General features: G+C 38.8%; 1 protein-coding gene across 1 annotated transcript in view; it reads left to right on the forward strand.

Annotated features, from left to right (window-relative positions):
• The window catches only part of IQGAP2 (IQ motif containing GTPase activating protein 2), a 222,511-nt gene that overhangs the window by 176,587 nt on the left and 31,280 nt on the right, over window positions 1-14,644 (forward strand). The window contains exons 20-23 of the mRNA XM_063086623.1: window positions 611-819; window positions 7,833-7,982; window positions 11,130-11,293; window positions 13,214-13,438. Coding sequence (XP_062942693.1) covers window positions 611-819; window positions 7,833-7,982; window positions 11,130-11,293; window positions 13,214-13,438 — 748 coding nt within the window. The remainder of the gene's footprint in view (window positions 1-610; window positions 820-7,832; window positions 7,983-11,129; window positions 11,294-13,213; window positions 13,439-14,644) is intronic.

Genomic DNA, 14,644 nt, shown 5'->3' on the forward strand with positions numbered 1-14,644 from the left:
GGCCCCTACGTTCTGAGTACCTTCCCTTGGTCCATGCTAAAAGGACAAGGACCCAGTTTCAATTTCTAAAATCTTTTTATTTCTGCCAAGTAGAACATTCTTTCTGCTTATTCCCTTGGTTCCTATATGGTTGCAGTCCTCCCTTCAGCTTCCACCTAGTTCCCAGCAGCTCCTTCCCAAAGATCTTTTGGGCTGAGAGAAACCACTTTCTGCTTCCTGCAGCAGGAACATAAATCTCTTATCTGGCTCAGCCACAAGGTCTCAGAGCTGAAGTTAACTTTCTTTCCCAGCTTCCTCATCAATAAGGCACAGATAGATAGTACAATCTTGTCAGTGCATGAGTCATGAAAACAGCATGAGAGAGAGTGATAAATGAGTATTAGATAACTAGAAAATAGTGGGGCCAGACATTATCATTTATGTGCATTTATTTATATGATCAGTTTCCTTGTCCAGATTTTGTATGGGGCAGAGTGATTTTCATTCCACTAACCAAGTATTTTCATTGTTATATTTTTCTGGTAATACTTTATTAAAGACCTGGTCTCTTTTCTGTTGATAATAATGCCAAACTTTCCTAATTAAAGTATGCCTGTTCCTTTCCCTGCAGTTGGTTCTGAAAACCCATCGTTAACAGTAATCCGCAAATTTGTACACCTGTTGGACCAAAGTGACTTGGATTTCCAGGAGGAGCTGGAGGTAGCACGATTGAGGGAAGAAGTAGTGACCAAGATCAGGGCCAATCAACAGCTAGAAAAAGACCTAAACCTGATGGACCTCAAAATTGGACTCCTCGTAAAGAACAGGATCACGCTAGAGGTCAGCGGGGTTGGTGGGACTGTCGGCTTTCACAAGAGAGAAGCTGCACATATATATGCTCACGTTTTGGTCCAGCTAGGCTCATAAAGAATCTAGAATCGGTTGTCCCAAGTTCATTTATCATTTTTATTAGAAGTTACTGGTTCTCAGGTGTGTAAAATTCTATGCTCTCTTTTTATAGCCTATTTTACAAGGCTTCTTAACCATTCTGAAATGAAATTGATATATAATAAAATATGCTTATATATGTACCTTCATAATAAGACTAAGGCCTTCATATGAATATAAAAGATTAATCAAAAGAAAATACTTTATAATAAAAACACATATATTAATATGAAAATACACAAGACTGATGGTATTAGAAGCCATGATAAAGTTACCAGGGGCTTGGGGCTGTTCACAGAGTCACCACAGATTGAGAGCTACAGAGGAGACTGATGTGGGTGAGTGGTGGAACTGGCAGGATCTCCCCAAAATGGAGAAAAATTTTTTGTCAAGTTCAGAATAAGCCAGTGTGGTCTCCCCCAACTTACATAGCAGTGCAGTTCTAGAAAGTCCATTGTATATTAAAATAGTGTAGGGAAAATATACTGTGCATATGTGTAAAATAATTGGTTCTAGGATCAGATAATTACAGACAGAATCTTGACCTACATGAATGACCAAGAGGATATATTTATCAGTCCTGCCATACAAGATGTGGGACAGTTATTTAAACAGGACTATCCTACAGATTGCCGGACACCAGAACATCTGTCATCCCTACCCCCTCGGCATACTAGAAACCAAGAATGCCCTCTGATCGTTAAAATATTCCAAAATACCCCTGCACATTTCCAAAATGCCCTCTACAGAGTCATATTGTCACCGTTCATAGCCTCTAAATAAATAGTGCTGTGGTTTCATATCGGCGTGAAATCTGCCAATGTCAGAGCTCCAGTGTTAAAAGTGTCATTTTTAATCAAGAAGAGCTTGATTTTGAGATAGGGTAAGAGCTCTCTTCAGATCCCTGTTCCTTTCCAACATGGTACATCAGTTTTCAGAAAACTGATAGGTCAAGGAAGGAAGCTGAACTTCCAGAAGCTCTGAGAAGTCTGCATTAGTCAAAGGTGGAGTACCAACTGCTAGAGACTGAGCACGTGGTCTGGACACCTGGATACAAGTGTCACTAGGAGGCCACCAGCTAAATGGGCATGTGAACGTCACTCTTGCCCTCCAGACCTCACAAAGATGCCAGGAAAATAGTTGAAGAGAAAATAAGGAAAATAGAGCCATCGGTAAAATAGGAAATGATTATCTTTTCTAAATAGAATAAAACTACAATTTAAATGTTCTGCGTTTAATTCCATTTTCATTATTTTATCTAGAAAAGCATAATATTTCACTCTTTTTTATTAGCAGGTTCACTGTTACAAATCATACTTATTCTTTATGCTTCCCCCTCCCCTCTCTAATAACCATAGATTGTTCTCTCCATCTGATAGATTAACTGTGTCCCTCTGTTGGTTCATAGCCTAGATGACCTGTCCAGTACTGAGACAGGTGTGATCAAGTCCTCCCCTATTGTCGTAAATCAGATGCTACTTCTATTACTCTGGAGTGTGCTCTGTGGAGAGAGAGAACCTCTTCTTTTTTTTTTTTTTGGTCTCTGCTGGTGCCTCTCCTTGTGTCAGTGCAGTTGAGAGTCTGTCGTACCATCTGCACAGTGGCTGTGCCTGCTGCTATAGAGACAAGCCACTTTTGCGGCAGCCATGGCAATTGCAGTGGCTATGGTGGGCAACCTGTGTGAAAATGGTGTTTTCGTGTGCTCTTTACCTGGTTGTGGCTGGATTTGGCTTCCCAGCTCCATGCCTCAGGTTGCCCAGGCAACAGCTTGCCTGGTTGAGGCTGAGTTCAGCTTCCCACAGCTCCATGCCTCATTCTGAGATGTTGTTGTGGAGCAGTTGTGGGGAGAGGAGAAGGAAAGGGGGAGGGGAAATAAGGTGGGTAGAGGGGGAAGGAGGGCGAGTGTGATCGAGGGCTGTGGGTACCCCAGTCATTCTTGCAGGGGAGACCAGGGGACTTCCAGCGGTGGCTGGGTTATCACTGGGCTGGATGCAGACATCAGGGGGTGTGGCTGAAGCCCTTGGCCCCCCACCACCCTGGCTCTGGAGCCCGGGACACTTCCTGCAGTGGCTCGGTGTTCATTACTGAGCTGGTTGTGGATGTTGGGGTGTGTGGCTGAGGCCCTTGGTCCTCCCCCCACCTCCTCCCTCTTCCCTGGCTTGGGAGCCCAGGGAGCTTCCAGTCCTTCTAGGTTTTGTAGGTGTTCTTTGGTGGCATTAGACCTTTACTAGTTAATATCAAATTTGTCTCTGGTCTGTGGGTATTTTGTTTTTTCTTTCAGTTCTGTGTTGAATTATTCACTGTTCCCACCACTTAAACTCTGCACTGGAACTAATTCGTTGTCCTTTGCTTACTTCTAAAATGGAAGAACTTCCTGTGGGGACCAGCACTTGAGTCCTGTAGTTGAGCTAAATTGCTGCTTTGTTGCTAATTCCCTAGGGAAGGCTTTTTGTGCAGCTCAGGTTTTAGTGGTTGACCTTGTGTGTACTTCCAGGTCTCGTAAGGTCTGGTGCACCTGGGTTGTGTGGAAACTCTGGTCTGGGCCTGAGTCTTTTCAGCAAACTGCACCCCCCCAGTTCTGCATTCCTGTCCAGTCTCTGCTGAGTGGTCCTGCAGTGATTAGAAGGAAGATCAGCTGACCATGCTGTGCCCCAGTGTTCCCCCAGTGGGCACGTCTCCCCCACCGCCGGCACGCCAAACAATTCCCATGGGATGGCCGAGCGCCAGTCCCTTGCGATGACTCACCAGCCTCTGATGGCTCCTTTTTTCAGTTGTCTGTGGCTCCTTGCACCTATATGGGTCCATGGGAACCTTGTCAGTGGTCTTGCTGGCCTGGGGGCCACCAAGGTCCTCTTCTCCCCTGCAGCCTCCCCGCAACTTTATATGAAGGGCACAGCTGTGGCTCTTGCCAGCCTTTGCTCCGTGTGCCCACTAGGCCAGCCTTAAAGCAGCCCGGGCTCAAAATGGTGGGATGGATCCTTTCTTTCTGTCATCGTGGCTTCTCCTGCCTCCATAAACTCTGTAGGTCTCTCTTCCTCTTCCTCTGAGCTCTAGCAGCCTCAGTTTGGTTGTCGTTGCTTTTTAATAGTTGTAGATTGATTGATTTATGGGAGAGAGTGATTCTGGGGACAGTATATTCCACCATCTTGACCAGAAAGTATTTCACTCTTTTTTATAAATCATGTACTTGTAATGTTTGACACACATGAGAACTTTTAAAGTAATAATACTCCAGAAGGCCCTTCAGAGAATGCCTTTTATAACTTAAACTGCTGTTTTACCCTGTTTCCATAAAGTTGTAAACAGGAAATGTCTTACCTTTTTAAAATAAAGATTTAGTTGCAAATCAGTAAATAGTTTAAATAACATGTATCTTGTGGCAATCATGGCAGGTTTCCAGATCTTTATAAATGTCTGAAGTTCTGAGTTTTTGTTTTTGTTTTTGTTTTTTTTTAAGGCATGTATTACTAATTGGTAGCATTGTGAAACAAAGTTAATTTTTCAGCTTACGTTTTCCAACATCAAATATGTACCCAACATTTATTAGAAATTAAAGTAATGATTGTTAAATATGTAGTCTTTAGTCTTCCCACTGATAGTAGCATTTTTAGTTTAATGATAAGAATAGAGCAGTTGAAGCTTTATTTATACTCCAGCAGTCCCCCCTTATCCTCAGGGTTGTGTTCTAAGACCCCCATTGGATGCCCCAAACCGAGGGTAGTACTGAACCCAACACATGCTATGCACTAACTTCTCTTTCCTTCTACACAATTTCACGTATAGAAGATTCACTTTTGCCATAGATCTTAGTTAGCAACCTCAGCATGCGATTTTATTTTCTTTCCTTATTGAGAACTTTCACCTTTTCACTTAAGGAAGCACTTTGGGGCTTCTCTTTGGCATATCTGAATCACCAGCATCACTCCTCTTACACTTTGGGGCCTTTATGAAGTAAAATGAGGGTGACTTGAACACAAGCACTGCACTGCCATGACAGTCGATGCAATAACCCAAATGGCTACGAAGTGACTAATTGGCAGGTCATGTCTACAGCGTGGACACGCTGGACAAAGCGAGGATTCACGTCCTAGGCAGGACAGAGTGGGATGGTGCAAGATTTCATCACACTACTCATGATGACATGCAATTTAAAGCTTATGAATTGTTTATTTCTGCAATTTTTTGTAATATTTTTGGACCACAGTTGACCACCAGTAACTGAAACTATGGAAAGCAGGAGGGACTACTGTAGTGAAAAGTGGGAAACAACCTAAATGCCAAAACAATAAACAGATAATGATAGAATTAGTATAACATGCATGCTATATAGCAACTAAAAGTAATGTTTTTGAAGAATATATAAGTGCGGGCAAAGGTTTGCAATATAATAAAATAGTACCTAAAACAGTATGATTTCTTCTATAATATTTAAAAAAAAAAAAAAAAAAAAACTTAAGAAAAGCCAGAAGAACAAAATTGATTTTTCTTTAGGTGATAGAATTAAACTTGTCTCCCCCCACTCCCCCTTTATAAACAATGAATATGTATTTAGTGAGAAAAAAAGATTTTAAAGGGAAGTGGCTTAGAGACTTCTAGAGGAAATCCCACTCTCTCTAGTAACCTTGCAATTCTTTACAATTCTTTTAAAATCAGCATTCCGCCTAAAAAAAAAAAAGCCTCAAAATCAGTGGATTAGTGAAGTGGCTAACATTGGTTTGGAAAAGAAGGTTTGGAAAAGAAGACAAAGCAACTGAGGTAGAGGTTTCCTAGAGGCATAGGGAGGGGAAAAAGTATAGAGTCAGACTAGCTTGAAAAAAAACTTAAATAGAAACTAAAAGTAATATTTAAGTGCTAAGGTTGACATTGATGAGTGTATGATGTGTCATAAGAGCCCAGATTTGCAGGCCAATACTACCTGAAACCCACAATTGAGATTTATTTTACTGCTTAATTATACTACTTCACTGCTTATATTAACAGTGACCTTGAGTGTATTTCTTAACCTCTCTAAGCCTTGTTTTCTTCATTGTAAAATGTGCCAGATGCTTTACGTATATGGTTTTTAATCTTCACAGCAATTTAGTAACATTGCTATTATTGAGCCCATTTTATAGATCAGGAAACTGAGTCTTAGAGAAGTTAATTGGTGCAAGGTCACAAAGCTAATTGTGCTTTGCAAATACCCGTATTTTCATGTGTGGTCCCTAGTAACCACAATTCTACTCTTTTAAAAGTTCTTTTTTTTTTTTTTTTTTTAACTCCCACATATAAGTGAAAACATCTGGTATTTATCTTTGTATGCCTGACTTATTTCACTTAACATAATGTCTTCCAGGCTTATCCATGTTGCCACAAATGACAGGATTTCCTTCTTTTCTGTGGCTGAGTAGTATTCCATTGTGTATGTACTAACCACTGAGATGTACACTTTAAAGGGGTGAATTTTGTAGTATGTGAATTATATTTCAGTTCAAGAAAAAGAAAGAACCCTTGTATTTGTTAACAGCTCTCTATTCTCCCCCATACTCGTAGCCACAGCAACCACTAATCTACTTTGTCTTTGTAGATTTTCCTGTTCTGGACATTTTGTATAAATGGAATTAATCACATAATATGTGGTATATATTAAACTGTGGTTGGCTTTTTTCATTTATCATAAAGTTTTTAAGGTTCCTCTGTGCTGTAGCATGTATCAGTACTTCAGTCCTTTTTATTGATGAATAATATTCCATTGTATGAATGTACCACATTTTGATTATCCATTCATCAATTGATGGATATTTAGGTTGTTTCCACTTTTTTACCTATTATAAATAATGTTGCTGTGAACACTCATGTACAAGGTTGTGTGTGGACATGTTTTCAGTTCTCTTGGGTATATTCCTAAAAGTGGAATTGTTGGGTCATATGGTAATTATATGCTTAACTTTTGAAGAACTGCCAAACTGATTTTCTAAGTGGCTATACCATTTTATATTCCTACCAGCAGCATGAAGTTTCCAGTTTCTCCACATCCTTACCAATGCTTGCTATTATCCATTTTTATCATAGCCATCCTAATTAGCATGAAGTGGTATCTCATTGTAGTTTTGGTTTGCATTCCTTAAACAACCAACACTGCTGACCATCTCTTCATGTACTTATTAGCCATTTGTATATCTTCTTTGGGAACAGATCTATTTAAATCTTTTTCCCATTTTTTAAATTAGGTTATTTGTCTTTTTATTTTGGGGTTGTAAGAGATCTATGTATATTCGAGATATATGTACCAAATCTGATATAGGATTTGCAAATATTTTCTCCTATTCTGCAAGTTGTCTTTATGGTTTTTTGATGTATTATTATATTTTTCTTGATATATTTTTTTAAATCACAAAAGGTTTTCATTTTATGAGGTCTAATTTATCTTTTTTTTTTGGTCACTTTTGCTTTTGGTGTCGTAGCTAAGAAACTATTGCCTTATCCAAGGTAACAAAGATTTATGCCTAGGTTTTCTTTCAAGAATTTTATAGTTTTAGCTCTTACATTTTATTCTTTGATCTCTTTTGAGTTAATTTTTTTTATGGCATGAAGTAGGGGTTTGACTTTTTTCTTTTGAATGTAGATATCCAGTTGTCCTAGCATCATTTGTTAAAATGACTATTCTTTTCCCATTGAATTGTCTTGGTGCCTACATTACATCTTAAGAACATATGAGTACAGCTTTGGAGAACATATATTACAAAAGCCGAATTTATCTGCAAGCTACATTTCTTTAATTTGTTTAACATTCTCTGTTCCTTTGTTTCTTCATGAGAGAAATGTGAACTTAGCATTTCCAAGTATTTGTGTTTCAGGGTGTACGTGAAGTAAGGAGGTAAAGAGTACTAGAGTAAAATGTAGTAATTTCATAAAATTTTTTACAGGATGTAATTTCACACAGTAAAAAGCTGAATAAGAAAAAAGGAGGAGAAATGGACATATTGAATAACACCGACAACCAGGGAATCAAAAGTTTGAGTAAGGAGAGGAGAAAAACACTAGAAACATATCAGCAGCTGTTTTACCTTTTACAGGTAAGAACAATTTACCTTTCTCTCTGAGTTTTGGATAAATACTATGTTCCATACTTGTGATTTACAATGGCTCTTTCCCCATGCTTCAGCTATAATAACTTACGTGTTTTGCACACCTACTAAGTACCAAGTGCTGTTCTAGGTGCTTTATATACATCATCTCATTTAAATCTTACTATAATACTGGGAACCATGAGAGAATAAGTACTGTTGTTATTCTTATATTACAGATGAGAAAGCTGAGACAGTCAGCAAATTATAAAGCAGGGGTTTTGGAACCCAGGCAGTTTGACCTCAGATACGATGTTCTTCATGCCTATATTACTACAGTTATCTGCAGAAACAGTATAAATTCAATAATAACATAATTAAACAGATGCTGTCAGCCATGAAAAAATTAAAGTGACTGTAGGTGAAAAACAGATCTTTACCAGAACCAGCCTGCTCTTCTTTGGGGGAAAGAGCCAGAGGATCAGGATTAGGAAATAGTGTGTCTTTTTTATTTCATTATTTTCATGGCATTACTATGATCTAAAAGAATCGTGATTTTCTATTGTTTCCCAAGTGCTGGTGAGAACTAATAAGTTTAACTGGTTATGGCTGGACTTTGGTGGATCTGTCGTTGTTTGGTTTGACCACCAATTCACCCCATCTGCCCTACTAGCATATACTTGTACTATTAGTCACAGAGGAAACTGAGTGATCGTGATAGATAGAAACAAGCCTTCCCTTCAGTGGGAAAACTTTTCCAAAAGAGGTGGACCAGCAGTTCTTGTTTGTAAGAGACACGTGTCCCTCAGTGGGGACCCACTGGTTATGGTGATTCCTTCAGTGACTGGCGATGTCTGAGTCTGCTTGAGGAGAACTTGTTACATAAACCATATACAAAAGGCACAGCTAGATGCTAATTTTGATAGAGTCGAGGCTTCTCTACTTTGAATAATAGATTGGAAAACATCTTCAAACAGGTGAATGTGCCACAGATAGCCACCACATGGCAGCAAGAAGACAAAATATTAATCCATAGAATTGTCTGTGGAATCTGTTGCCTAATATCAGCAACTTTGCAGAAAGAAGGGGGGCTCACTTTAAGCAGGGCATGTTTTCTCTGCCTAATTTCCATTAGTAGTCAACCACCAGTTGGAAATTTAATCTTAATCCCTTAACATCTTTTACATACATGAAATTCCAAGCTTAGGTAAATTCTTCAAGATTTAGTTTGCTAAATTTGACAGATTTTCTGTTAAGAAAAGTCCAAACCTAGTCATTGGCCTAAGACTTGTATTGTTTACCCATTTCTATAAGTGGGGCCCATTAATAAAAAGTAGAGAAAACACCGGAGCATGTTAAGAATAATTCCACCAAGTTATATCCCCCTCAAAATCCAAAACTGATAGTCCCAGGGCGTGACCATTCAGTTGTGTCAAGTGAAGTGTCTCTTGAAATCATGTATTTTTCTCCACCTTCTCTTCTCTCTTCTTTTGAGACTTTAGCCCAAGTTCAATAGAGAAATTATAGAAAAGCAAATGGCCTGGATTCCTTTGGCCCTTAGATTATACTTTAGCAAGAATTCTTAACCAAAGTAGAAGGTCAGCTAATGTAGCTTTTGCTTTCATTTTGTCTCTTTGGTATAAGCCTAAATTTAAAGTTTTTAGGTCACCTGAAGAGGAATAATAAGTAGGTGTCTTTCTTTAGCACTAGAGTGAGTTTCCTTTCTCATAACTCCTGTATGCTTACTTAGTGTTGGAAAAGAATCACTTACAGAGCTATCAGGAAAAAGTTGTCCTGAAGGGCTGGCTGGTTAGCTCAGTTAATTAGAGCACGGTGCTGATAACACCAAGGTCCAGAGTTCAATCCCCATACTGGCCAGCCGCCAAAAAAACAGGAAACGTTGTCCTGAGCTGCTCATTTATAAAATTCAACCAATCGTTATGAGCTTAAAAGTAAACCTAAGTAAACCAGAGTTTGGGTTTTCTTAAAAACTTTAAAGCCAAACTCCTTGAGTATATTGGGGTGAATACTAATTTTCAAGTTTGGAAAAATTTTCTCATCAGAAGAAAGATGAAGGGTAGGAGTATTAAATTTCTCTGTGTGAATACTTTCCTCTATGACCTAAATACTGTTCTTTTTCTTTTAACCTCCACCTGGGCTGTATAGCTGCTGGAGAAAAACCATATCACTGTGAAGACTGGTGCTATATCTAATGAAATCCGTCCTCAGCTAAGCCCTCGGGGCTCCATGTCAGTTTTTTTTTTTTATAGTAGGTTAATCTTTTATTCTAATGTTGCTTGAATACATCCATGTCAGGTTTTTGTTGTTTTTGTTTTTTAAAGTACTGTCAGTCTTTTAAATTCTTTTTTGTCATTGTTTTGCTCATGTTCTCCTGATCTTCAGCCCTCTCTTCGGCCCCCCTGCCTCACTCTGTGTGGAATATCATGGCCACCTCACTGGCTCCACATGTAAATGTATCCTTTTCTTTTTCCTTCTAGTCTCAGAAGATGGTATGTGTTTCCTTCTGTTCCTCCACCAATCCTTCCAGGCCAGTCTATGTAACTGGGCCCTTAGTTTATTCTTGCCAGTCTCTTTGGATACCAGGTTCCACTGGCCACCCTCTTCCTTCTACATTTCTACAGTAAATATTAATATGAGGCTCAAAGAGGTTAAGAGTGAGGGCCAGCCTGGTGGCTCACTCGGGAGAGTGCGGTGCTGATAGCACCGAGGCCGCGGGTTCGGATCCTATATAGGAATGGCCGGTGCACTCACTGGCTGAGTGTGGTGCAGACCACACCGTGCCAAGGGTTGCTCCCCTTACTGGTCAAAAAAGAGAAAAAGAAAAGGAGGTTAGGAGTGAAAAGTACATATAATATTATATATTACATTAAATATATCATACGGTGTAAAACCTTTAAATCCTATCATAACTTTCCGGTATAACTTCGGGTAGTTTAGTATTAATAATATTATCTGATACCTTTTCAAGTATTATTATGTGCCAGGCATTCATGTATATGCTTTTAATGACATATTAAGTCATTAAAGAACAGGGAACCAGATACTGCTTTTTGCTTTAGTAACATATATATTTAATAAATATATTTAACCTATAGTTCTGTTGGGTTTTTTGTTTTTCTTCCTGTTTCCTTTTAGACCAACCCTTTATACCTGGCTAAGCTGATTTTCCAGATGCCACAGAACAAGTCGACTAAATTTATGGATACTGTTATTTTCACACTATACAATTATGCTTCTAATCAGCGGGAAGAATATCTACTCCTCAAGCTTTTTAAAACTGCTCTGGAGGAAGAAATAAAGTATGTATATAAATATGTATGTAAAATTATCAATGAGTAGATCCTTTCATTAGTGGTAGCTATCTCTGATTTACTAAAATAATTTTAAATTGTTATATTATTTATACATATTAAAATATATCAGATTTCTTGAGAAATTTCCACATCGTTGGAGCTATATTCAAGTAAAGCTCTCTCCCATAAGCAACACTTTTTCTAGTGTTAAATTAACTTTTGATTTTGCGTGTCTACAACAACTGAAAATCAAAAGCCTATTTGAAATTCATTAAGAAAATTTAACTTTTTAAAAATTCTCTGAGTAATAAAGCTATGCACAGGTGAGGAGGGAGATAGCGATCTCTGCCAAATAGCCTTCTCTTCTTACTGGAACTTAAGTTACTTTTGCTCATTTATTTTCTGACACAGTTAAGGTAAAACATGTGTAGGTAGATGCAATGAATGGCAAAAAAAAAAAAAAAAAAAAAAAAACGCATGAGAAATGTCTTTAGCTAAGGTGGACCTTAATTGCCTTCCTAACTTCTTCAAACCTTAAACAATGCTAGTTCCTGTGGGTTTCCAAAGCATATGAGCCAGACACCACGGCCTTCCGGGTGTCTATAAACCAGCATGATAAATATGATTCGTGAGCAATAGTAATGCTATGCAATGGAACGTGGCAGTGAATGACACATATAATGTAGCAGATAAGAGGAATGGAAAGAAAAGTTCCAAGTAGATCAACTGATGAAGATTTTTTGGAAGAGAAGGTTCTTGGCTCAAAACCTTGAGGAATAGCTACAATTTTTATAAGAGAAAAGGGAAATGAGGCACAATGGTGGTGGAAACAGCATGGGCACAGGAACAAGAAAGAAAGTAATTAGTCTGGCCAAGATATGACTTTATTAGTGACTACCAGGAGATAAAGCTGGAAAGATAGGCCGGGGCCAGATTGTGGGAGATGCTGAGTGCAGGCCGAGGTACTGAGGCTCTGCTTACTTTCTGGGAGCTCAGAAGGTTCTTGAACAGGGTATTGATGTGACTACATCGGTTTTTTAGAAGATTGATCTGCCGGTCCTGTGTGAACAATGTGAATTGGAGCTACACAGGTTTTAGAGAAATGGGAAGTCAGAAGGAAAAAAAAATAGTTTGGGTTTGTAGCACATTGAGTTTGAGCTATAGGTGTAGAAAATGTATAGCAGAAAATTGGAAATTCCAGGCTGACTCCCAGGAAAGAGATGTGGCTTAGAGATTGAGGTTAGAGGATAGGTCCTGAAGGGACGGTAGTTGGAGCTGTGTGTGTGAGTGAGGTCTGAGGGGAACGCATGTGGAAGGAAATGAAAGAAAACAGAATTAAAAGGTAAGAAGAGGAGCCAGCAAGGGAAACAAAAAGGAATGACAGGGCAGGGTATGAACCAGAATGTTGCACTGTCGGACCCCTAAGGGAGAGGGGATGGAAGAGGCAGGAGGGTGAGAGCTTGCACAGGGGTGAAATGGAGGAGAGGGGAGACTTCATAGGCGGCAGTCACCAGTCAGGAAGAGCTCTCCGCCACGCAGTGTGTCTAGAAGCTGCACTGCAATGAATCTGAGAGGAGTTTGAAGTGGAGACAATTCATTCAACCAAGGAAGTGCTTTTGAAATTTGATAACTAGAGGGGATATGGTACTTGTGCATTGTCACCCAGTATTGTTAGTCTTGGTTTATTTTAAGCTCATACCTGCCTTCTAAATTGAAAGTGAGGCTGAGACCTTATAGATCCTTAAATTGCTTGGATAAAATACACAGAACTTACAAACAATAGCTTCTTTTTAAATCACACCAACTTTGTTCTTCGTGGAGAAAAATATAACTCCACGAAGCCCCTTGCCTGCCAGAGAGAATATATGTTGTTTGCACTCTATCTGTAGAAGCAAACCATTTTGTTTTGGCTTGTGCTTTTTTTAGATCAAAAGTGGACCAGGTGCAGGACATAGTTACTGGTAACCCTACAGTCATCAAGATGGTCGTCAGCTTCAACAGAGGTGCCCGGGGACAGAATACCCTGCGCCAGCTCCTGGCTCCAGTGGTGAAAGAGATCATTGATGACAAGTCCCTGATCATCAACACGAGCCCTGTAGATGTGTACAAGGCTTGGGTGAACCAACTAGAAACACAGACTGGAGAGGCCAGGTAGCAAATAGGAAGATTTTGGTTTTCGATCATGTGTTATAATCACTTTTGAATGTACATTAGTACATACTCTTAAACTCTGTTAAGCAGAAAAAAATTTACTGTATAAAGTCAGTTTGCAATAGAAGATGTTACCTCACTTTAACACATCTGTGCAGATCAAATTCTTAGACTTTTGGTCATCTTGATTCTAAATGGTATGTTCAAATTTCAGAACTGGTTGATCCCCAATGCCGCAACTTCTGTAATCCTCTCCCTTGTTTATTCGTTGTGTGTTTCTAAACCTAGACCTAAAGATAGTACACACTTTCTCGTCACTTGATAATACATAAATTTTTTTACAATTACTAAGCAAGTAACTTTAATATGTAAGGATTCAAAATCCAAGTAAGATTGGCTTATTCTAGGTGGTTGTTTGTAGATCTAAGCAATCCCAGCTTTTTATTTCCTCCAAAAGGATGCCTTATGAAATAATTAAGATGTGCACAGAGAATTATGTGGGTGAATTGTCGCAGTATTGTTTGTAATAGTAAAAAGTGAGAAAAATCAAAATATTTAGCTTTAGGGATTTGTTAAATAAATGCTTATCATATAATGGAGTAACTGGAATGGTGGTATAGATTTATATTTATTGGCACATAAAAATCTTCATGATATATTTTCCAGTTACAGTCAGGTACAATAACCCATTTTTCTGTTTAAAAAAAAAAAATGGCCATACATATACACATACGATCTGTGCAGAATGTATATATACCCAAATTACATTATACCCATGAATATGTGAGGCCCATATACACACATATGCATAGAGGAGGACGTGGGAAATTATGCACTAAGGTATGAAAATTGATTGTCTTTGTGTTGGTATTGTTTGCTTCTTTGCTTATGTGCAGGTTTTTTTTCCCTCTATCATGAAAATATTGCTTTTTATAATTAAAAAAAATAATAAAAGAAAGTAAGTTAGCTACATTACCTGGGTCTACATTACCTGGATCTGCCTATTATTTTGCCAGAAAAGCCAAGAGGGAGGGCTAGAGTCCCTGCTGCTGCACTAACAGCAGAGGGCACCAGCTGTGTACATGGGGCTTCCCCTCACTTAGCAAACATTTTGTTGTTGGAGTTAGTGGGCAAAGTCCAATTCACTATACAAAGCTTAACTGTAGCACCAACTTGGCAGGAATACTAATGCCTGTATCTTAACCT

The sequence above is a fragment of the Cynocephalus volans genome, chromosome 2, assembly GCF_027409185.1.
Source record: "Cynocephalus volans isolate mCynVol1 chromosome 2, mCynVol1.pri, whole genome shotgun sequence".
NCBI lineage: Eukaryota > Metazoa > Chordata > Mammalia > Dermoptera > Cynocephalidae > Cynocephalus > Cynocephalus volans.